Here is a 26580-nt window from a genome sequence, read left to right as displayed (position 1 = left end):
CACCCAAAAACCTTCAAATTCTTATGGTGGGCCACATAATGGTTTGATTGGCATTTCTTGGGCCTCCAATCTTCATAGTGGGGCAATCCTACCCACCTAACAGACCTATTAAGAGCACACAACATCCAACTTTAGTAAAAATTATCCATATCTCACCACAGATACCAATATTTGCTAAATATAGTATTATCAATGTGAAATTATTAAGACACGACAATATTGTAGCTTTAAAAGAAGGCATCCGTGTTTTTCATAATTGTGTGTTGAGTCGTATGAGGGAAAAATAAAGGTATGGGCATGATAGACATCTTTTGTGGTAGCTACCTGCAATCCAGATTGTAGAAGCTTATCATAGCTGGCAGTGTCCAATGCCTTCTGCACATCTTGCCACATAACATCTATGCTGTCCATCAAAAAAATTATATCTAGGGGTGGCATTTCATCATCAAAATCCAAACGAGCTGCACTGTGTTCTCAATGATTTGACTAAAGTAGAAAACCCACCCTATCACAGAATATGATACAAAGCTTGCACATCAGACTCTCTGCTGAGAATTACATAAGCAAAAGATCAAAAGCACAACAGAAATGGTTGTCAGGGAGAAGATATCAGTTAGTTGGCTAGTAAAAAGAGTCTCTCAAAAACAAATTTCATGAGTGAGAACAGAGTACGAAGCTCAACTTCTTCCAACCAAAATACAGCACACCAGAACTGGGTTACGAGATCAAGCATATACCTAGATCCCTACCAGTGCAGCATTTGTAACAACAACAAATTTAGCTGAAATGAGTTTTCCAACATTTTCAGCTTGAGAAAGATCTAAGTGTCCATTGAGAATAGCACGGAGAGTGAACTCGCCTGATAGAACATATGAGAAGAAAGGTGTTGTCGGAACATCCATTTTTGTTACACTTATAAAGTGATTACATTAGTCAGGGCACAAATTTATGAAACAAAACCAAAATCACTATATGTTTGAAGATATTGTCCTGCATCTTCAAATACTAATACCAAAAGCAATCAGAGGATGCAACAAAACAAGGGAGAATGCTACCAAATAGGGATGACACTCCAGCTAGGGCTAGAATCTTCCAATCAGGAATAGTTTCCGTTCAGCCCAAATCTGTGGTGGGTCATATAAAATCTACATTTTGGATTAGCGAATTAAGGCCACATTTGTATAAATTCGGTGTAATAGTACCATATATTTCTTGTGATCATTAATCACATTTGTATAAAATCTTCAAGCGGTAGCTACTACAGTCGAAGTTCGAATTCTGATGCTGAAAGCTCAAAAAAACACAGAAAAATGCCCCAAATCTAGATATCTTCACTAGCATTCCTTCAAAATACACGGCCGTGACAAGACAAAGGAAGAATAGAGGAACATACCTTTAAAAGAAGCAATGAGAGATCTGAAATCACTAAGCATTTCCTTCAAAGAACTGCATAAGGATGCTGCAGGTCTGCCATTAAAGCCGCAGAGAACTTCACTACACAGAAACTCCTCGAATCTCTAAGTTTCTCTCACAAATCCCAATTTCAAACCTTTGGATTCTCCATTTCGGCCAAAACTAATGCAAAAGGAGCTCAAAATCTGCAGATTTCTCCCAAAATTCCATGTAAATCTTCTCGTAATCGAACGACAGAGCTTTCGCTCAATCACTGGAGCTCGATTCAGCTAAAATCGAACCAAAGAGCTCGGACTAGCGAGATTTACATCAAGAATCCATATCAGTTGTGATGGTGGTGCAGCAGGCGACTGCGAAAGTTTGGAGAAGAGGAGGGTTAGGGTTTGGAGATAGCAATGATCAGGGGTTTGGAGAAGAAGAGGGCTAGGGTTTGGAAAAAGGAGGGCTTTTGATGTAAGAAGTTAAAAAGGGGGGTAACAACTTTTTATTATGAGAGAGAGGGCGTAAGCGCTTATTTCGCCGGCCGTGGTTTCCCACATTACGGGCTGCCGATAAAAATGGGTCAGGAATTCCCGCCTTTCTTGCAGTGAGAAACTGATGGAAGGAGAGGATTTCATATGGACACCGTGGGGGGGCAATTTATAAGAAATGGGTAATAGAAATTTCTAATGAGACGAGATTATTAGTTGGTTCAAATATGGATCCAGTTACAATTAAAAGGGTTCAAAGATTTTAAGGTCAAGTACCCGGTGACAGATCTATAAGACAGGTTAGGCATCTCCTTGGCCACCAGATCATCATTACACTATCAACTCTAAAACAACCATATGATAAGGATATCAACACGTTCATCCATTATACACAGATTGTGGAGATTGAAAGAGGGCTAACCTACAGTTCAGGTTAACATCCTCAACTCAGTCAACGATACAGATTATAATGGAGCGCCCCAGATTTCTTTGGAAAATTGACCGTACTCACCTCGAAGTTTGGGCAAATTGCCTAGAACGCTACAACACTCAATATATTCCCTAAAGGGCCTTCTGACAGCTTTTGGAGTTTGTTTCGGATGAAAATATCCCTGACCTTGATTCAGTAGTTACACGGTTTTCTTGCGACTAAGAAGTTACGTAGTATTTAATGCTGGTAAAGTGATGTGTATGGAACCCCTTTTGCGCGTGGGCAAGGACTAAACTCGTGGGGGCCATATTGATGTATGTGTATAATCTATGCCATCCATCCTTTTTACCATGTCATTTTAGGGCTATGGCCTAAATATCAGCCTGATCCAAAGCTCGTGTGGGTCACATAATAGAAAATAATGGTGACAATGGAACCTGTTATTGAAACTTTCCAAGCTCACCGTGATGTTTATTAGAAGTAGACACTGCCTAAGTTAGGACTTTTTAGGCCCACGCCGAGCTGGCTGACAAGATGGACGGAACGGATCTCCCATTGTTGGCCTCAGACTATTGTACCAATGGTTATCCTTTCATTTAGTAGTAAAGGAAGTGAACATGTAACAACTGCAACCTGGGAAAACTACTACCCATGACAACCACGACCCATATAACATGAGAATTACGACCCTTACTACATTACAATCACGACTATAAGACCCATATCCTAGCTTGTACTGTATCGTAGGCTTCCGCGGTCCTCCCGATCAAATTCCTGCCACCTACGACGCGTAGACAACAATTGCCCGCAATCCCAAGTTATATCCCGCATTCTAGAGTCGGCTCGACTCGAAACTTGTACCTTAGTGATCGCGCAGTTGCCGCGGTTCTGATGCCGCGTATTATGCGCCGATGCGATACCTAGGCCAGGAGATGTGGGCCCGCGTTCAGTTCAAGGGAAACGTCGCGCGTTACAAATCCCGAGAGAATCTCTACCCTAAACATCACATCAATCCATCAATCAAAGTCAAGTACAACCCATCACTCTATCCCATCTCCAAGTACAAGTAACCATCCCTCTCTTATTCCCAAAGTCAACTAAACCCATACTCTCCTTACACACCCATCCCTCTCTCCCTAGCAAGAGAGCCAACGTCCAAGCAATCCCTAAAGGAGAGAGAACCCCAAGTGTGGCCCACCATCCTAGCACCTAATCCCACCATCCAAAGTCCATCTGAACCGTTGAAATTGCCCCCTTGGAGCTCTAAGATGCATTGATAGAAGAAGGAAGAAGAGATCTAAGGTGGGTGATTTTTTTTATTTGGATTTGATGATTAGAGGATCCGCATATGGTGGGACCCATCTTGATGTATGTGATTGTAAGCTAGAGGGGCCCATAGTGGTGGGGTCCCTCCTATTTCTCTCTCTCTCTCTCTCTCTCTCTCTCTCTCTCTCTCTCTTTCTCTCTCTCTTTCTCTTTTGGTGTTGGAATGTGGCCCACCTAATCTAGACCGTCTGATTGCAGGACCCACCTAATGTACGTGTGAATCCACATGTCCACCCATGACAACCTCATGTGTATCATATCCAGGCCGTCCAGGGCCTGGGCATTAACAGCACCAGCAACTGTAATATAATACATTATATATATATATATATATCATGTGTGGTGGGCCCCACGTGGGACCCACCTGATGAGAGAAGGGGATTTGCTAACATCATTACAACAGCAATATAGCTATGTATTAATGTCACCAGGTCCATCTGGCCTGATCACAAGGTCTGTGTTGTATCCAGACCGTCCAGCTATCTGGACTTGGTCGTGGACCCCACCTATGCTATGACCGTCTAGCTATCTGGACTTGGTCGTGGACCCCACCTATGCTATGACTGTCCAGCTGTCTGGACGTGGTCATTGACCACCATGATGTACGTATTATATTCCAACGTCCATCTAGACGGTGGGTCCCACGTAGCTGTCTGCTGGTGTGGTATTGATGTCAACAATTTCAGTGGGACCCACCTGATGCGTTGACTCCATCCACGCCGTTCATCCATTTGGATGGAGCCCACTGCGTTATATGTACCTTAAATCTATACCGTTCATCACGGTGGGGACTACCAGCATGATAGCTGATGTCATGACATCAACTAGTCCGGTGGGACACAACTGTTATGAGATGGCCACCATCCACACATGGACATGGGGCTTTGATGTAGTGTTTTATCACCACCGTCCAGCAATGGATGGTGAGATCTACATCGTAATACATGTGTTTTAGCTGTGCCGTTCGCCTGATGGGACCTACATGATGTATATGTTTTAATTGCACTGTTCATTTGTGGGGCCCACAGGTGATGTATGTGCTTCACTCACATCGTCCACACGTGGATGCGGGCCCCACACGTGATGCATGTATTTTATATCCACGCCGTCCAACAGTCTGGACGGTGAAAATCACCGTGATGTAAGTACTTTATCTGCACCGTCTGTCTATGGACCCCACCTGACGTGTGTTGTGTCCAGCACGTGCATGTGGACCCCACTAAATGTATGTGTTGTACCTGCACACTGTCCATCTAGGGTGGGAGCCCTCCTTGATGTATGTGTTCTCCTCGCAATCCATCTGTTTTGGCAGTGGGTGCGGCCCACCTTGATGTATGTATTCCATATCCACACCATCCATATCACAGGGCGGTGGGACCCACGCAGTCATGTAGCTGCTATGATTGTGTCAGCAAGTGGGACCCGCGTAGCTATGAAGCTGTTATACATACATACCGTTCATCTAGACAGCGTTGCATAGGCCAACCCGTGATGTATTTTGTGGACTATCCATGAGACCCACTTTGATGTATTTTGTGGCTCATTGATGAGGTCCACCTTGATGTATCTATAGCCCATCCATGAGGCACACCTCGATGTATTTGTGGCCTATTGATGAGGCCCACCTTAATATATCTATGGCCCATCCATGAGGCCCACCTCGATGTATTTGTGGCCCATTGATGAGGCCCACCTTGATGTATCTATGGCCCATTGATGAGGCCCACCTCGATGTATTTGTGGCCCATTGATGAGGCCCACCTTGATGTATCTATGGCCCACCATGAGGCCCACCTCGATGTATTTATGGCCCACTCGAGAGGCTTATATGTACGGCCCAATGTCATATATTTATGACCCATTTATCGAGGCCCACTATGATGTAATTGTAGCCCAGGTATGAGGCCCGATATAATGTATTTGAGGCTCATGAGACATGGCCCATTGTGATATATTTCTAACCCATACAATTAGGCCCATCGTGATGTATTCATAGCCCATGTGATGCGGCCCATCATGATGCGTATTAGGCCCATGTGATACGGCCCATTGTGACGTGTATTAGGTCTATGTGATGCAACCCATGGTGATGTATATGTAGCCCATATATGAGGCCCATTGCGATGTATATTAGGCTTTTATATGAGGTCATAAGCCCACTATACGTTTGGCTCTATGTACACCACTCCTTGGGAGCAATGTTAGTTAAACGTCCACATTGATGGGGCAATGCTGGTTAAATGACCACATTCTGACCTTCCCTTAGGCCTTTTTAGGCCCATTCTCATCATTCCCTTAGTAGGTTAACCTAAATAAGTGGGCCCCATTCGCCGTAGACGGATGACTCCATGCTATCGGATTTGATATAACTATGGCCAAGTGCCGATCTTTATACTATGATTGATCAGCTGATCATCTATGGACCCTACCTTATTTATATGCTGACTATCAGTGTCGATTATCGATCGATTCCGATTGTAAAGGCCGAGTATTGAGGCCGATTCCAATTGTCGAGGCCGATTGTATAGGCCAATTTTAATTGTCGAGGCCGATTCCGAATTGTCGAGGACAATCATATAGGTCGATTCTGATTGTCGAGGCTGAGTATTGAGGCCGATTCTGATTCTCGAGGCCGATTCCGAATTGTCAAGGTCAATCGTATAGGTCGATTCCGATTTTGAGGCCGAGTATTGAGGCCAATTCTGATTGTCGAGGCCAATTGTATAGGTCAATTCTGATTATCGAGGCCAAGTATTGAGACTGATTCTGCATATTGATTCTTATTGTTGAGGTCGATTCCAATTGTTAAGGCCGATTGTATCGGCCGATTCCGATTATCGAGGCCGAATATCGATACCGATTTCGTGTGTCGATTCCGATTGTTGAGGCCGATTCTGATTGTCGAGGCTGATTCCGATTGTCGAGTCTGAGTATCGATACTAATTCTGTGTCAATTCTGATTGTTGAGGCCGATTCTGATTATCGAGGCCAATTGTATAGGCCGATTCTGATCGTCGAGGCTAAGTATCGATACCGATTCCGTGTGTCGATTTCGATTGTTGAGGCTGATTTCGATTGTTGAGGCCGATTATAGAGGCCGATTCCAATTGTCGAGGCTGAGTATCGATACCAATTCCGTGTGTCGATTTCGATTGTTGAGGCCGATTCCAATTATCGAGGCCGATTGTATAGGCCGATTCCAATTGTCAAGGCTGAGTATCGAGATCGATTCCTGTGTCGATTCCGATTATCGAGGCCGATTTTGATTGCCAAGGCTGATTGTCGAGACCTATATGATGTATATGTGACCCATAGTTTAGGCCCATTGTGATGTGTATTCGGCCTGTGTGATGTATATGCGACCTGTGTTTGAGGCCCAATGTGATGTATATGCAGCCCATATTTGAGGCCTATTGTGATGTGTATTCAGCCCATGTTTAAGGCCTAATGTGATGTATATGATGTTTATGTGATGAGGCCCATTGTGATGTATTTGAGGGGCCCATGTAAAAGGAACACCATGATGAGTATTAAGCTCTTGAGTGAGGCCCATGGTGTTGTATATTAGGTCCTTGTGTGAGGCCATGAGTCCACTATATGTTAGGCCCTATATGGGCCATCCCTTGGGGGCAATGTTAGTTAAACGTCCACATTGTCGAGGCCAATTGTTGATGCCGGTTATTGATACCGTTTATGAGTATGTGACAGCATAGCATCATGATACATGCTCATGTGTATCATCTACATGTTTGTTTTGAGATATGATTGACCATTGCATATGTCTTTGGGCAGGTTGCTATGAGACTCCCTGATAGGCGGAGATTGTCTCACATAAGTGCACGGTATGCATAGGATGGATGCATGACTGAATTGTATGACTCATGCATCTTACATTGCATGTTGTGAGTATTGTACGCCCTAGCAACATTAGGGTCGTGGCCTCCACAGGCATATCGTGGATGGCCAAATGGGACACCAAAAATGTTTGGTTCTAGTATACAGGCGTCATAGATGTCCTTGGGTAAAAATTCTTAAACCTCCGTGGACAGGAGACGCCCCAATGTCGAGACCGAGTGAATATATATGAGCGCATAAGGGCCGTATACCAATAGTGTAAGACCCGTATCATAGTTAGTACCGTTCCTTAGGCTTCCGCGATCCTCTCGGTCGAATTTAAGTAACCCTCGACCCGTATCCGACGTTTATGCACGATCCTAAGCCGTGTCCTGCATACCAACGTCTACTCAATTCGAAACTTGTATCTTAGCGACCGCGCTGTCGCCACAGTTCTAACACCGCGGCTTGCGCATCGAACCAATACCCAAGTCAGAAGATGTGGGCCCGCGTTCATTCCGAAGAAACGCCGCGTGTTGTGAATTTCGAGAGAATCTCTACGACATATCCCATCAATTAATCAATCACCCAAGTCAAGTACACACCATACCCTAAGTACAACAACTCATCCCTCATTTTTCATAAGTCAACTCTCTCCCTCCCCTCACCATTCCTCTTTTACCAAAATTTCAACCCAAACCATACCTCTCCTTACAACACCCATTCCACCTATCCCATATCAATCCATCACCTCACTTTCTCTCTCATTTCTCAAACCTCCCAAGCACCACACGTCCAAGCCCTCTCTTCCCCAAAGCCAAGTGTGGCCCACTTTCCCTACACTCTCATCTCACATCTCAACCATTCATCCATTGTCTATCTCTATCAAACTTGAAGGCAAGGAGCTAAGGAGGCTAGGGGAGCAAGAAGAAAGAAGATAGGTGGGTTATCCATCGTTAATTCTTATTTTAGGGCCAACTTATTGGTGGGACCCATTTTGATGTATGAGTTGTAATCATGAGGGGCCATAGTGGCGGGGCCCCTCCATCACCGTCTCTCTTGTTTCTTTCTCTCTCTCTCTATCCTCTCCTAGAATGAAGTGGGCCCCACCGAATTGTGTTAAATCCACTCCATCCATCAGACGATGTGGCCCACCACATTTTTAGAGGAGATCCGCTGTCTATATAATATATATAGTATATTATATTTATATTATATTAATATATATATATATATATCCATGCATGGTGGGCCACATGTGGGACCCACCCTAATACTTCTGTGGTATCTAAACGGTCCAGCGTCCAGGGACGCTGGACGTGGCTCCACCATGAAGTGTACGCTGACGGTGGGGTGTACTATAGCAGCAGAAAAACAAAAATTAGCTTGGTTCAAAACCTCCGAGTGGACCGCTCATGCAAGCCCCACCTTGATGCATGTACTTAATCCAAGCCGTCCATCCTTTTCCTCAAATTATTTTAGGCATTGAGCCGAAAAATGAACCCAATCTGACTTCCTGGCGGGCCATAACATAAAGAATAGTACTTTTACCATTGAAATACACTCGGAGGTTTCGATTCACCAAAACCCATCGAATATTGGGTTTGATGGGTTTGTCTGGAGCCATAAAATGCAATGGTTAGAGTAGATTCACCTGGTGCGGGCTCCACATGGGAAAAACCACAGGAATTCTGATTTTAATAAAAAAAGAAATGAAACTATTAGGCAGTAGTGCCTGCTGCTATCGCTGACACCAGAGACGCAACAACGTCCTACGCCGGTCCGTGGGTCCCAGCCGTGGGCCCCACCATGTTATGTGTCGAACATCAACCCCATGCATTTGATGGGTCCCCTTTACATATGGGGCGCCTCCAAAAATCTGCTGTATATGGGACTCAGGCAGCCCACATGGCAGGAAATAGTAGGGATTAAACGCCTGCCATTGGAACTCTTTTGGGCGTCTAGCAGTTTTGGATCATTATGGAATTTGTTTTCCTCTTCATCCAAGGTCTGTATGACCTCATCAGCAGGTTGGGTGGAAAATAAACATTTCGGTGGGCCTCAAGGTCTGTATGACCTCATTGGGTGGAAAATAAACATTTCAGTGGGCCCTAAGGTCTGTATGACCTCATCAGCAGGTTGGGTGGAAAATAAACATTTCGGTGGGCCCCAGATCTATGTGACCTTATCCACAGGTTGGGTGGAAAATAAACATTATGGTGGGCCCCACATGGGACCCATTGATGTATGTATGTGTGGTAATCCATACCTTTCATTAGTGTGGACCCCACCATGAGTTATGAAATTCATCTATGTTGTCCATGGGACCCACCATGATGCATGTGTTTCATCCAAACCGTCCAATCATTTTGGAGATTATTTTAAGGCCTGTGATGGAATAAAAATTATATATATATATATATATAAGACAAATCTAGGATCGGGTGGACAACATTATAGAAAATAGTGGGTTTGAACATCCACCATTAAACCCTTGAGAATTCTAATGGTGGAAATCCTTATCACCACTTGTATTTGAGTTTGGCCCGTTTGATATACATGTGGCCCATGTGGTGTGGCCCACTTACCATATTTATGGCTCATTGTTGAGGCCCACCTTAGTTTATATGAGGCCCATTGTTGAGGCCGCCTTAATAGATATGAGGCCCATGTTATAAGGCCCATTGTGATGTATGGAAGGCCCATGTGATTAGGCCCAACTTGATGTATTTGTGGCCCGCCCACTGATGCCCAGTTTGATATATATGAGACCCATGGTATGAGGACATTTGACGTATTGGATGCCCATGGGTCGAGGCCCAATGGGATGTACATAAGGCCCATTGTAATGTGTTTCCACCGTCGTTTATGTGATGATCTCGATGGCGGGCTACGCCTTGGGAGCAATGATGGTTTGACGTCCACATTGTATAGATAATGTTGGTTAAATGTCCGCATTATCACTCTCCCTAGGGCTCATTAATAAGCCCATACTTGTAATGTGTAGGCCGTCTAGGCCCATCTTCGTTATGAATAGAGCCCAACACCACATAACTTGTTTAGTATAGATCCATAATTCATGCTCATAAGCATCATATGTATGCTTGATATGAGGACTGACCGGTCATAGTATATGCCTTCGGGCAGATTGTTTATAGGCTCCCTGATAGGGGGAGTTGCCCTTCATGAGCGCGTGGTATGCGTAGGACTATTACATGACTGGTAGTGTGATTCATGCACTTCACATTTATATGACATGATTACTATATGCCTTAGCGACATCAGGGTTATGAACTCCATAGACACATCATGGATGACAGGATCGGATACCAGAAATATTGTTACTAAGCATCAAGGCGCCATAGATGTCCCTGGACGAAAATTCTTAAACCCGATGGTACCAAAGGATGACTCCAACATCGAGACCGAGTGGATATATGAGCGCACGAGGGCCGAATACTAGGAGGCCGCATCTCCCATTGTGTCGTGGTCGGTTGGAAAGGAGTATGGCCTTACTCGCCCCAGAGTAGGGGGCAAAACTAGGTTGAGTTGACCATCTCGTGAATGGGTCCGCTATCGATGTGCCGGATAGGTATTGATAGACTATTGGCCAGACGGATATTAAGGTTTCTTGCGCTCACTTAGATTGTGCGGCTAGGAGAGCGACAATGTCATTTGGAGTGTACTAAACCCTAGTGATTATCCAGAATGAGAACTGTACTGATATATGATAAGGATTGGCATGCTTGAACTGTATCTCACATCGCATAGTCTTGACATGGCCGATAGCATTCATATCTTGCACCGCATAGCCTTGATAAGGCTGATTGCATTCATGTACTCATCAGCATGATTCCGTATTTCTCTGACCTTGCATTCTGAACACACTTACATTGCACACACACTTACACCACCCTCTAAGCTTTCTATAAGCTTATACATGATTGATGCGTGTAGGTGATGCTAGGACGTAACCGTAGCCTTGTCGCAGTTAGAGTGTGCAGCCGAGCTTTTGGAGTTTATGTTATTATCATTATCTTGTATTTCCCTTCATACACACTATATTTAAAGTTTTTGATCATAGTGGATTTTGTGATGGTGTTCTTGTGGTTATTGTTCGTGGGTTATGCTTATGGTTATGCTCATATTGAATCAAATCATGCTTGAAATCCTCCTTGTAGGATTCCAGGATCGGAACCTGGTGTATAGATGCCGGGAGTTGAGAATGGGGTACTACGGAGGCTATCAGTGCCAGATTCGGAGATCGAGAATTTTGTGAGCCCAGTTTTTGAGTTTGGGGCGTGACAAGTAGGCCGCGTCTCCCACTGTGTCGTGATCGGTTAGGAGGAGGTGTGACCTTACCCGCCTGAGTGAGGGGGCAATATATAAGTTGAGTCTGATCAGCTTGAAGAATGAGTCCACTATCGACGAGCCGGGACCAATATTGGCAGGCGGATAGTGAGGTCTCTTCCACTTACCTAGTTGTATGCTCGGATAGGGGCGGCAAGCTGACATAGAGTGTAATAGACCCCTGTGATGATCCCAGAGAGGAACTATACTGATATGTAGACTTATTGAGCAGGAGTTGCATACTCATTTATTTATTCATTCGTTATCCACTCGGGCTAGTGGTGTGCAACTATTTGTTACGTGTACCTTCATAATAGGCAGAATTTCAGTTAAGGCGCGCGACTAACCTGAGATCAGGAGTTTACCATATTGTGTCTGACTATCCAAATTTAGGTATGAGACTGGTTTGGATAGAAGTCCCTTGTGGTGGACCCCGTAGCCTGCGATACTACATACTATCATCTCGACTTCACACTCCAGCTTAGTCATTTCATTCGCATCGCATATTGTATTACATCCGAAGGTATATGGCATTTTGGGTTTCTATGTTTCTGCACTTATATCACAAAGACGGACTTAGCAGGATTTACATATTGCATTCTATCCTCGGCATCTGATATTTGACTCTCTATGACTCCTCATTTGCATAGGTGATTTGTATTGCGTACTCTGATATTGTATGATTTATAGACTTGCAGTATTTTTGCTTACTCTGATATCATATAATTCATGATCTTGCCAGAATTCTGATATTGTATGATTATGGCATTGTATTGAATACTTGGCACTTACCTTGCGCACACACTTACACCACCCTTTAAGCTTTCTATCAGCTTATGCACGATAGATGCATGTAGGTGACATTAAGTTACAGTCAAGCTAAGGCAGGAGCGTGCATTGGAGCTTCTGGAGTTTTTTTTTGATATCTTTATATTGTATTTTCATTTTAGCATTGTACTCGAATGATTATATTAGTGGATATGTGGTGTTGATGTTGTTCTTGTAATTTGGGTATACTTGTGGTTGTGCTTTTATGAGACAAATATATGTTAAAAATCCTCCTTGTAGGATCCCAGGAATGGAAATCTAGCATATAGCATTGTAAGCCGAAAATAGGGTACTATGGAGGCTGTCGGCACCGGATTCGGCGATCGAGAATTCTGTAGGCCTGATTTTTGAGTTTGGGGCGTGACAACAACCCTTACCACATTGCAACCATGACCAAGGTATGGGTTGTGGTTGCAGTGTTATATGGGTCGTGGTTTTCATGAGGAAAAAGTCGTGGTTGTCATGAGGTAGGAGTGCGGTTGGCCCATTTTTCTTTCTTTCCTAGTATAAGTTACACGTGAGAGAGGAAATCAGATTGAGTACTCAGTTGGGCCCACCTTAAATGTATGTGGTTTATCCACGCCATCCATCCATTTTTCCATCAAATTTAAGGAGTTGAGCCCAAATTAAAGCATATCCAAATATCAATTAGAGTATACCACGACCTTAATCTGTAGCCTTCGATCCATTTACACTACCAAAAGTGGATCGTGGTTGTCGAGGATCGTAGTTGTCATGTTATATGGGTCGTGATTATTATGTTATATAGGTCATAGTTATCATGGGTCGTGGTTGTCATGTTATATGGGTCGTGGTTGTCATGGTTGTGGTTGTCATGTTATACGGGTTATGGTTGTTATGTGGTAAGGGTCGTAGTTGTCATGGGTTGTGGTTGTCATGTTATATGGGTTGTGATTGTCATGTTAAATGGGTCGTAATTATCATATTATATGAGTTGTGATTGTCATGTTATATGGGTCGTGGTTGTCATGTTATATGGGTCGTGGTTATCATGTTATATGTTAGATCTGTCTTATTTTTCATATCAAGCATTAAGACGAACTCACAAAATCAATGAACGGTTTGGATATAACATAAGCTTCATGATCAGACACACACATAACTTGCTGACTTCAATACAGCAGTTATATAGCTAGTGTGAGGTACACCAGTCGATCCGCTTCCTCTGATTCACGTCCGTATCCGGGACGGAAACGGATTGGCTACTCCCCGTTGCTAATAGCCCCGTGGCTGGTGGTTGGTGCTCTATGGGCCCACTATGATGTATGTGTTACATTCATTCCGTTCATCCATTTTTATAGATTAGTTTATAGTTTTATACCAAAAATGAGAGGGATATAAATCTCAAGTGGACCACACCACAAGAAAATAATGGTAATTGGATAACCACTACCCATGACAACAACAGCCCATATAACAGGATAACTGCGACCCATATAACATGACAACTGCGATCCATATAACCGTGACCCATATAACAGGATAACTGTGACCCAAATAATAGGACAACTGCAACCCCGACCCATATAACAGGATAACTGCGACCCATATAACAGGACAACTGCGATCCATACAACTGCGAACCATATAATAGGACAACTGCGACCTAAATAACAGGACAACCGCGACCGTGACCCATATAATAGGACAACTGCGACCCATATAACAGGACAATTGTGATCCATACAACTGAGACCCATATAACATGAAAACTACGACCCATACAACTGCGGCCCATTTGGGTCGTGATTGCCATGCTATATGGGGTCGTGGTTCTCATGTCATGCTTGTTAATAGTGGATAATACCCAAGTCAGGACTTTTTGTGTCCACAACGAGCTAGCCGATAAGGTGGATGTACCGGATCACCCCATTGTGGGCCTTAAGCTACGGTACCAATGGTTTGGTAGAAAAGGAAGTGAACACATTGCAAATCACGAACCATGCAACATGACAACCACGACCTATATAACATGGCAACTAGGAACCATGCAAACCACGACCCAAATGGGCCCACATTGATGCATGTGAATAATCCGTGCCGCCCATCCTTTTTATTGTGTAATTTTAGGGGTAAGGTCAAATATCAACCATGACCCTTTATGGATGAAAACCACGATCCATTGTACATGTGAACCACGACCCTTTGAATGGATCATGTTTGTCATGTAGCAAGGGTCGAAGCTATCATATTATATGGGTCGTGGTTGTAAAGTTATATGGGTCATGGTTGTCATTCTATATGGGTCGTGATTATCATGGGTCGTAGTTGTCAAGTTCTATGGGTCATGATTGTGGGTCGTAGTTATCATGTTATATGGATCATGGTTGTGGGTCATAGTTGTCATGTTAAATGGGTTGTGGTTGTCATGTTTTATGGGTCGTGGTTGTCATCCAGGTTGTGATTGTCACGGGTCATAGTTATCATTTTATATGGGTCGTGGTTGTCATGTTATGTGGGTCGTGGTTGATATAGGTTGTAGTTGTCATGCCCCAAAAGGTTTTCAATTTCACTGCTTTCAATGTTATGTGGGTCGTGGTTAATATGCCTCATTTATTGGCTCATTCCTTAAAATGATCTTTCAAAATGAATGGACGGCATGGATAAAATATATACATCACAATGGGCCTAATAAAACCATTCATCTTTACATATATTGGGATGCATAAGTCGAGTAACGTGACTTACTAAAATAGTCTTCCCGAGGTCTTGGGAGTCTGGACTCCTTGAAGACTCCTACAGCTATATGTAGGTCGAGTAAGTTCTAATCCACGTCAGAAGCTGAAGCAAATTGGCTAGTGTACCACTGTGAATGTATGAGGTCTATCCACGTCGTCCATCCATTTTTCCATCTTATTTTAGGAGTTGAATCCAAAATTTAATCATACCCAAAGATCAAGTGGACCTTACCATAGGAAACAATTGGAATAATGATTTCTACCATTGAAACCTTTCTATATGATCACAAGGACATGATGAAAGGAAAAAAATAAATATAAGCTTGATTCAACACTTCTGTAATGTGGTCTAGTTTATCTTTAGATTTGTCTTATTTTTCGACGAACATGTAACAACCACGACCCATGACAACTACGACCCTTACCACATTACAACCGCGACCCATATAACATGACAACCACAACTCATATAATATGATAATCACGACCCATATAACATGAGAACCACGACCCATATAACATGATAACTACGATCCATGACCACTACGACTCATGACAACCACGATCCATGACAACTAAGACCCATAACAACCACGACCCATATAACATAACAACCACGACCCATGAAAACTACGACCCTTACCAAATTACAACCACGACCCGTACTACGTTACTACTCTGACTTGAGAATTTGACCATACATCCAGGCCCATATTAATGTATGTGTATAATCCATGTCGCCCATCCTTTTTGCAATGTCATTTTAGGGCTAGGGCCCAAATATCAGCCTGATCCAGAGCTCGTGTGGGTCACATAATAGAAAATAATGGTGACACTAGAACCCACTCTTGAAACTTTCTAAGCTCACTGTGATGTTTGTTAGAAGTGGACACTACCCAAGTCAAGACTTTTTGGGCCCATAGTGAGTAGGTCAACAAGGTGAACGGAACGGATCATCCCATGGGCCTTAGGCTATTGTACCAATGGTTTGGTAGAAAAGAAAATGAACATGTTGCAAACCACGAACCGTGCAACATGACAACCTCGACCCATATAACATGGCAACTACGACCCATGCAAACCACGACCCAAATGGGCCCACCTTGATGTACATGAATAATCCATGCCGCCCATCCTTTTTGTTATGTCATTTTATGGGTAGCGTCAAATATCAACCATGACCTTTTGTGGATCAAAAACACGATCCGTTGTGCATGTGAACCATGACCCTTCAAATGGATCGTGGTTGTCATGTAGCAAGGGTCGTGATTGTCATATTATATGGGTCGTGGTTGTGAAGTTATACAGGTTGTGGTTGTCATGTTATATGGGTCGTGGTTGTCATTGGTCGTGGTTGTCATTTTATATAGGTCGTGGTTTTCATGTTATATGGGTTGTAGTTGTCATATTATAGGGATCGTGATTGATATGGGTTGTGGTTGTCATATTATATGGATCGTAGTTATCATGTTATATGGGTCGCGGTTTTTACTTGACGTGTATAGTTCGTGGTTGTAACGTAATAAGGGTCGATGTTGTGTTGTTATAAGGATCGTGGGTCCTGTTATGATTTGTAGGGCCCACCATAATGTTTATTTTCCATCCAATCTGTTTATAAGGTCACAAATACTTGTATGAAGAGGAAAAACAAATTTCATGTTGATCCAAAACTTCTGTGACCCCCAAAAGGGTTTCAATGGTAGACGTTAGATCCCCTGCTACTTTTTGCAGTGGTCCACTTGATCTTTAGATCTGTCTTATTTTTAGTCTCAAGCCTTAGGACGAGCTCGCTAAATGGATGGATGGTTTGGATATAACACATCCCTCGTGATGGGACCACAAAACTTGTTGATGTCAGTACAACAACTGGTTAGCTTCTAAGTCCTGGATGGACATGGAAGCAGATTGGCCGGTGTACCATGGACGCAGATTGCATCCTACCCCCACCGGGATGGTTATGGCGCCCACCGTAATTTAATGTATAGGACTTAAGTGGACTATAAAGTGGGGATTTAATGTCCACCATTAAAAACTTCTTGGGAGCTGGAGAAGTTTCTGATCAAGCTAATATTTGTTTTTTCAGTACACCCATGTCTACACAGTGGCCCCCATGGAGCCCTGCCCGGGTAGGACGCAATCCACGTGTACCACACGCCAGCTATATAGCTGCTGTAGGTATGTGTGCGTCTGTGCCAGCTATATAGTTGCTTTAGGTACGTTTGCATCCGTGTACCACATGCCAGCTTATATAGCTGTTGTAGGTACGTGTCGTGATTGGTTACTCCCCCTAACGCTACTCCTCCTCCAACTCGAGTTGTACGAACGGTTACATGGGACCCATAGTGATGTATTTATTATATCTACACCATTTATCTATTTTTAGAGATCATTTTAGAGCATTATCTAAAAAATGAATCATATCCAAAGATCATATGGACCACACCACAAATAACAGCGGAGATAATGATTTTCACCGTTAAACAATTCACAGGGCCCACCATAACATTTATTTTCAATCCAATCTATTCATGAGGTCACAAAGACCTGAATAAAGAGGAAAAAAAATTTCATATTGATCCAAGACTTCTGTGACCCCAAAAATGTTCCAATGGTAGATGTTCAATCCCTCACTGCTTTTTGTAGTGTGGTCCACTTGATAGTTAGATCTATCTTATTTTTCCTCTAAGTCCTTAAAACAAGCTCGCCAAATGAATGGACGGTTTGGATATAACACATACCGCATGATGGGATCTACAAAACTTGCTGACATCAATACAATAGCTATATAGCCTGTGTGAGAGGACGCGGATTTCCTGCCAAAGCCTTTGCAGGAAGTTCGTCCGCCGGGAACTTAGACGGGCCCACTGTGATGTTTGTGAGAAATTCTCCCCGTCCATTCGTTTTGTGATTTCATTTTAGGACATTTTGTCAAAAATGAACCGTATCCAAAGCTCAAGTGAGTTGTACTAAAGGAAAATATGGTTAGGGAAATTTTTACCATTGAAGCCTTCCTGGGTTCAATAGTAATGTTTAGATGAACTGAAAACAAAAATATTTCAACTGTGGACGCTTAATTATCATGTCTTCGGTTCACTTGAGCTTCGGATATCATTCATTTTTAACAAGATGTCTTAAAATGAACTCAGAAAATGGATGGACGGAGATGATTTTTCAGAAACATCACAGTGGCCCCACCTGAGTGTCCAGTAGGAACTCCATACGAAAGGCTTTTGCAGGAAATCCGCGTCCGGTGTAAAATACACCAGTCAATCTGCTTCCATCTGGAGACAGACGCGGATTGCGTCTTACCATCGCACATCTCTAACCTCGAATGGGCAAATGGACCACCTAACCATTCAACGCTTGGTGGTTTGTGGGCCCCACCACCATGTATGTGTTTCATCCATGTCGTCCATATATTTTTCTAGATCATTTTATGGTATAAGACCAAAAATGAGGTATATCCCAATCTCAAGTGGACCACATTACAAGAAACAATGTTGAATGAACGTCGTAGACCATTAAAAACTTTTGGGGGGCCATAAAAGTTTTGGATCAAGCCGATCTTTGTTTTTTCCCTTCATCTGTGTTTGTATGACCTAATTAACAGATTGGATGTCAAGTAAACAGTACAACGGGCCTTAAGGAGGATTTTAATGGCTAGGTAGTAAATGAAGTGAACATGTTGAAAACCACGATCCATACAACATAACAACCATGACCCATATAACATGACAACTACAACCCATGCAAACCATGACCCATATGGGGCCACATTGTTGTATGTGTATAATCCATGCCGCCCATCCTTTTTGCTGTGTCATTTTAGGTGTAAGGCCCAAATATCAGCCTGATCCAGCACTCGTGTGAGCTAGAAAATAGAAAATAATGGTGACTGTAGGAACTTTCTAGGCTCACTGTGATGCTTATTAGAAGTGGATACTGTGAGGCTTATTAGAAGTGGATACTGCCCAAGTCAGGACTTTTTAGGCCCACAACGAGCTGGCTGATAAGGTGGACGGAATAGATCACCCCATGGTGGGCCTCAACTCCTATTATTTAAAAATAAACAAATGGATGACAACCACGATCCATTAGAAGGGTCATGGTTCGCATGCACTATGGATGTTATATGGGTTGTGGTTGTCATGGGTTGTAGTTATCATGTTATATGAGTCATGGTTCTCATGTGATATGGGTCACAGTTGTTGCATGTTCACTTCCTTTATTACCAAATAAAAGGATAGCCATTGGTACAATAGCCTAAGGCCCACAATGGGGTGATCCGTTCTGTCGACCTTGTCGTCCTGCTCGCTGTGAGCCTAAAATGACACGACAAGAAGGATGGGCAGCATGGATTATACACATACATCAATGTCGGCCCCATGAGTTTGGTCCTTACCCATGCGCAAAAAAAAGGTTCCGTACACATCACTTTATTAGCATTAAATACAATGTAACTTCTTATTCCCTAAAAAACCGTACAACTACTGAAATAAGGAAAGGGTATTTTAGTCCTCACCACATTACAACCACGACCCATATAACATGACCACCATGACCTATATAACATGACAACCACGACTCCCATGTTATAATGGTGACAGTGGCATCCACAACCCATATAATATGACAATCATGACTCATATAACATGAGAACCATGACCCATACAACATGACAACTACAACCCACCACCATGTATGTGTTTCATTCATGCTGCCCATCCTTCTTTTCATGTCATTTTAGGACTAGGGCCCAAATCTCAGGTCAATCCCGTGCTCATGTGGCCCCCATAATAAAAAATAATGGTGACTGTTGAAAGTTTCTAGGCTCACTGTGATGTTTGTTAGAAGTAGACATTGCCCAAATTAGGACTTTTTAGGCCCATGCTGAGTTGGCCGATAAGGTGGATGGATCGGATCACCCCATTGTGGGCCTTAAGTTATGATACCAATGGTTTGATATAAAAGAAATTGAACATGTTGAAAACTACAATCCATATAACATGAGAACCACGACCCATATAACATGGCAACCACGACCCAAATGGGCCGCAGTTGTATGGATCATAGTTTTCATGTTATATGGGTCTCAGTTGTATGGATCGCAGTTGTCTTGTTATATGGGTTGTAGTTATTCTGTTATATGGGTCACAGTCACAGTTGTCCTGTTATTTAGGTCAAAGTTGTCCTGTTGTATGGTTCACAGTTGTCCTATTATATGAGTCGCAATTATCCTGTTATATGGGTCGCGGTCGCAGTTGTCCTATTATTTGGGTTGCAGTTGTCTTGTTATATGGGTCGTAGTTATATGGATCACAGTTGTCATGTTATATGGGTCGTAGTTATCCTGTTATATGGGTCGTGGTTGTCATGGGTAGTGGTTATCTAATTACCATTGTTTTCCTGTGGTGTGGTCCACTTGAGTTTTATATCCCTCCCATTTTTGGTATAAAACTCTAAAATAATCTTTAAAAAGGATGAACGGAATGGATGTAACACATACATCATAGTGGGCCCATAGAGCACCGACCACTAGCCACGGGGCTGTTAGCAGCAAGGAGTAGCCAATCCATTTCCGTCCCGGATACAGACGTGGATCAGAGGAAGCGGATTGGCTGGTGTACCTCACACTAGCTATATAGCTGCTGTATTGAAGTCAGCAAGTTATGTGTTTGTCTGATCATGAGGAATGTGTTATATCCAAACCGTTCATCGATTTGGTGAGTTCGTCTTAATGCTTGATATGAAAAATAAGACAAATCTAACATATAACATGACAACCACAACCCATATAACATGACAACCACGACCCGTATAATATGATAACTACAACCCATTTTATATGACAATCACGGCCCATATAACATGACAACCACAACCCATGACAATTACGACCCTTACCACATAACAACCACAACCCATATAACATGACAACCACGACCCATATAATATGACAACCACGATACATGATAACTACGACCTATATAACATAACAACCACGACCTATATAACATGACAACTATGACCCATGACAACCACGATTCATTTTGGTACTGTAAATGGATCTAAGGCTACAGATTAAGGTCGTGATATACTCCACTCGATCTTTGGATATGCTTCAATTTTGGGCTCAACCCCTTAACTTAGATGGAAAAATGGATGGATGGCATGGATAGGTCACATACATTTAAGGTAGGCTCAACTGAGTACTCAATCCAATTTCCTCTCTCGCGCGCAACTTACACTAGGAAAGAAAAAAAAAAAGGGGCCAACCACACTCCTACCTCATGACAACCACGACCCTTTCCTCATGAAAGCCACGACCCATGTAACATGGCAACCATGACTAATACTTGGGTCATGGTTGTAATGTGGTAAGGGTCGTGATTGTAATGTAGTAAGGGTCGTAGTTCTCATGTTATATGAGTCGTGGTTGTCATGAGTCGTAGTTTTCCTAGGTCGCAGTTGTTACATGTTCACTTCCTTTACTACTAAATGAAAGGATAACCATTGGTAGAATAGTCTGAGGCCAACAATGGGGAGATCCGTTCTGTTCATCTTGTTGGCCAGCTATTGAGGGTCAAATATTGCATATTAGACCCCAATTATTGTCTGCTTTTAAGAACATAATACTGTTTAATACCTTATTTTAATCATTTTTGTGTTGCAAGGTGGATTTATGAGCATGGACTGAAAATGATGTTAAAAGTATGGATTTAACGCTCAGAAATCACCAAGGCAAGGGAAGGACCCCAGGGGACCGAGATCGAAGAATTTACACGACTGAGATTCGAGAAAATCACGTGTCATGTTAAACGGGCCTGAAAATCGTCCAGAATGCAAGATAACAGGGTTCCCAACATCCTTTCGGCTCGAAACTTCATATATAGCCTGGATATTATATTTTAACCATACAAACAAAATTTCAGCCATTGAATCCTTGTGGAAGTGGCCCAATGGACAGATCATCCCATAAAACACAGATTTGGGGCCCACCTGAGATCTGGATATTCTTCAAATTTGGTTTCAACCCCTTATAGGAGGTGACACAACATATGGACAGAGCGGATTTCTTAGAAACATCGCAGTGGACCCCATCTGAGCAGTGTGTGCATAATCTACTGGTGCACTAGCCGTGCACTGCAGTCAAAGTCAGGACAAACTGACTTTGACCCAAGACTCTAGCCAAAAACAGAAATTTCCGTTTCCTGCTGTGTAAAAAATGGAAACAAGGAGTGCGGAGGCAACGTTAGTGGGCCATCATTATGGTCCACAAGCTCAATCCGAACCGTCCATTTGAATCATACGAGGATTCTAACCAAGATCTGGTGGTTCTTTGCTTGAAGAATGCCAGAAATAAGTTGCAAATGCGCTGGACAATCAAAAACTTTGTCGCAAGATAAATCAAGTGGGTTGCGTCAACAGCAACCAAGAACCGACCATCTTAGAATGGTTTTTCTAGGTGATCTCAATGAACGGTGGGATATTCTAACCAACCTCAATCATGGGCCCCACCACGCATCAGCGCAAGCCCTGTTGCAAATGTCTGAGAAAACCGAACGCTGCCTGGCCTTCTCGGGCTGTTGTGTGATCTCGGTCAGCGTCGGATTGGTAATCTAGACCGTCCATCATGTAGGTCGTTCAAAAACGTCCCAAGGGACGTTGTCCTTTTGGAAAGAAAGCAAAGAAGAGAAGAGTTGAGACGCTGCCATCATAACTGCGTGAGGTATTGTCGTAGCGGCTTCCGGTTTCGCCTATTGCTATGCATAAAGACCGACTCCAGCAATGTTGGCTCTCCAAAACCGCCCTCTGCACCGCCCCTAACGCCTATAAAACAGAGAGAGAGAGAGAGAGAGAGAGAGAGAGAGCATGAGGAGGAGATCTGGGCTAGACGTGAAGTACAAAACCAGAGATAGAGATTAGAGTTGTTTTTTTGCTTTTTATTTAATTTTCTTTTGTTTATTTTATTTTTGTTTAAGGGATTTAGCTTAATCATGTTGCTAGGCTAAACCTCTTAGCTAGGGGTAAGAGGTGAAGCTTGTAGCGCGATTGGAGTGTTAGTTTTGCTTTGATTCATGGTTATTGAACTCTTATGGATTCTAGTTTGATTATTAAGGAATACTTTTAGTTTTTAATGGTTCATTGTGACTCAAATTACAGTAGATCTGCAATACCTTTGAGTATGTTCTTTTCATTATGAGATTGTGAACTTAGGAGGCCTTGTTGTTTGCCATCGTCTCACGGGCATGGTTGGGTGATGGAACCCTTCCTAACTTTCACAATTCTCTCATGATTGGCTGTGAGATTGGTAAATTGCTGTTGTTTGCCATAGTCTCCTAGGCATGGTTAGGTGACGGAATCACTTCCAAATCTTCACCAATCTTATCGGTTGATGATTAGATTCATGAGAAGTTCAGAGATTTGACAAATCTCTTCTTACCAACTGGATAAGATAAGACTCTGATTCCAGTTGTGTCCCTGAATCAGTGCAAGGTAACTTTTCAATTGCTACAAGTGGATCTTTGGCACCGTAGTTTCCTACCTCTGAATTCTTTAAGTTTTAGATTAATATTTCATCATTATTCCTTAAATTTTATTCGATTTAGATTTCATCTTATTCTAGTTCTAGTTCTATTTAGTTTCAGATTACGTACAGGTTTCAGTCCCTTGGGATTCGACCTCGGTCTTACCGAATTTATTACTACATCACAACCCTATACTTGGGGAGTGAACACCAGCTCGGCGTGGGCCCAAAAAGTCCTGACTTGGGTAGTATTCACTTCTAAGAAAAATTATGGTGAGCCTGGAAAGTTTCAACAACGGGTTCCATTGTCACCATTATTTTCTATTATGTGACCCATACGAGCTCTGAATCAAGTTGATATTTAGGCCATAGCCCTAAAATGACACGGTAAAAAGGATGGACGGCATGGATTATACACATACATCAATATGGGCCCCACGAGTTTAGTCCTTGCCCATGCACAAAAAGGGTTCCGTACACATCACTTTACTAGCATTAAATACTACGTAACTTCTTAGTTCTTAGAAAACCATGCAACTATTGAATCAATGTCAGGGGCATTTTCGTTCGAAACAAACTCCAAAAGCTGTCAGAAGGCCCTTTAGGGAATATATGGAGTGTTGTAGCATTCTAGATAATTTGCCCAAACTTCGAGGCGAGTATGGTCAATTTCCCAATTTCTTTATCAAATGATACAGTGATAGCAGTTAATTCTGGTCAACGTGAATTATTCCCTTGAGAACTTCAGAGAGATTTAGACAGCAACAATATGTCAGAAAAGATCGATAATCACGCATCACAAATTTATTTTTTTTATGGAAAGATCAACATACATGGAAAATAATTCTTGGACACTTCAAGCATAAAACTGGAATTGAAATATAAAATTTTGCATTGAATCAAAATTGAGAGGACTATTTACAAATGGAAAATTCAGAAAGCCGAATAGTTCATATTGCTTCTTTTAATAGGAATGGACAAGTATGGATTGGTTGGTATGTGGCTGATGTAGGCAGGACGATGTTGAGCATTGATCATTGGCCACGGACATAAGCAGAGCTCTCTCAACATCTTCAGCCATCTTTCTCTGCAGCAACGAAACAATGTGATCCATGAAGACTGCATGGCAAGGAATTTTGATAGGTCCGTTGCCTGGTAATCCATACTTGTCCTCGGACATTTTGAATAACTCTTGAAAAATGGGGCTGTTGTGATACGCCAAGGGAACTGCAAACCGTCTTCCATCTGCAGTGTAGATGATGAAATGGCCCTTATTGGGTTTAGATTTCTTGCATGCTTCCGAGTCTGCGGTGACATCTGTTCTGGACATGGAGATTCTCCTCCTACCTATGACAGCCAACTTCTGCCACTTCCTCACGAGTGCAACGAGCCTCTTGGGATTGATCATCGTTGATTGTATTGGCTAGGAAAGATAATTTGAGAGCCAAATAGGAGATTTATTTCTTAGATTGCAAAGAATGTGGATGTGTTGAGTAGAAGGCAGTGAAGATGGCTAGCTATATATACTAAGTCGGATGGGTAGACACTACATTTAAGTGTGGTTTTCTGATGTTAGGCTGAACAGGATGCATAGCCATGTGCTGATCTAATATGTGGAGAGCAATATAACAAAAATAATATAGGAATATGTGGAGAGTCTTTTATGTGGCCATTTATTCACATAATCAATTCAGCATCTAGTTAGGAATGAGTCTCTTTCGTGTAACAACAAAGTGGGTCATTCAATTAATATGATTTTGACAATATTTCTCGTTCAGATTGTGAACCATATCTACTAAACATGAGGTGCATAGCATTCTGGGCTTCGTTCTAAAGGAGAGACAACCCATGTGATCGGTTGACCATAGAAGAGGTTGTGTGGTCAGCATTCACTGAGTTGATGAAGGAGTAACCTACTCATGCACTGGCCACATAACAAGACAGGTTTCAATCATTGAAATTGCTATTGGCAGTAAAAATGGAGAGTTGCAACATGAAGCTCTACAGGGCCCACCAGAAAGATGTCCATGTCAAATCCACTCCGTCCATCAGTTTCGTCTTCTAATATTAGGATCAGGGCGCAGAAATTAAGGTTAATCCTAGATGCAAATAGGCCAAAACACAATAAATATTGGGAATTGACATTGCCACCAATGAAATCCTGGGGCTCACTGTGATGTTGACATGACATCCAACCCGTTCATAAGGTGATCACACCAGAATGAACGGAAAACAAAAATGTCAGCCTGATTCAAAACTTCTTTGGGCCCAATACGATTACAACGGTGGGCTTTCAGTCCCCACTGCTTCTTGTTGTGTGGCTGACTTGAGTCTTAGATCTGGTCCAATTTTGGGTTCTCATTCTAAAATGAGATGGCAATCCCGATGGACAGAGTTGATTTGACATAGAAATCGTGGCGGGCTCCACAGGGCTTTGTATTGTAGGACCACCCCATAACAGTTGTTGCATAAACTGAGTCCATTTTAAAAGACATGAAGATCCATATAAAGGAGAACCAAACCCAAGGTGATCTTTTGAAGGTCCCAATTTGTTAAATGGAATAACAAAATCCATTCCTACCCACACCCCAAATTTTCCATCATGTCGGATTAGCACGTGGTCCTGCATCCCTTACAACCATCATAAGGATTGCTACACTCACATGTACTATTTGACTTTGAGCATATTGACCGTAAAGGTTT

At 42.6% G+C, this 26580-nt stretch overlaps 1 protein-coding gene across 1 annotated transcript; it reads right to left on the bottom strand.

Moving 5' to 3' along the window:
* Positions 1–737: 737 nt before the first annotated feature.
* On the bottom strand, positions 738–25285 carry LOC131244179 (auxin-responsive protein SAUR62-like). Its single transcript, XM_058243827.1, has 3 exons — positions 24927–25285; positions 1394–1467; positions 738–859 (listed from the first exon to the last, which is right to left on the bottom strand). Exons 1-3 carry the CDS (start codon positions 25283–25285, stop codon positions 738–740), a joined length of 555 nt encoding a protein of 184 aa, XP_058099810.1.
* Between the last annotated feature and the right edge of the window lie 1295 nt (positions 25286–26580).

Source organism: Magnolia sinica, chromosome 4, assembly GCF_029962835.1.
Source record: "Magnolia sinica isolate HGM2019 chromosome 4, MsV1, whole genome shotgun sequence".
Taxonomy (NCBI): domain Eukaryota; kingdom Viridiplantae; phylum Streptophyta; class Magnoliopsida; order Magnoliales; family Magnoliaceae; genus Magnolia; species Magnolia sinica.
Note: the sequence above shows the minus strand (reverse complement) of the source record. Positions and strands in the feature narration are given on the sequence as shown.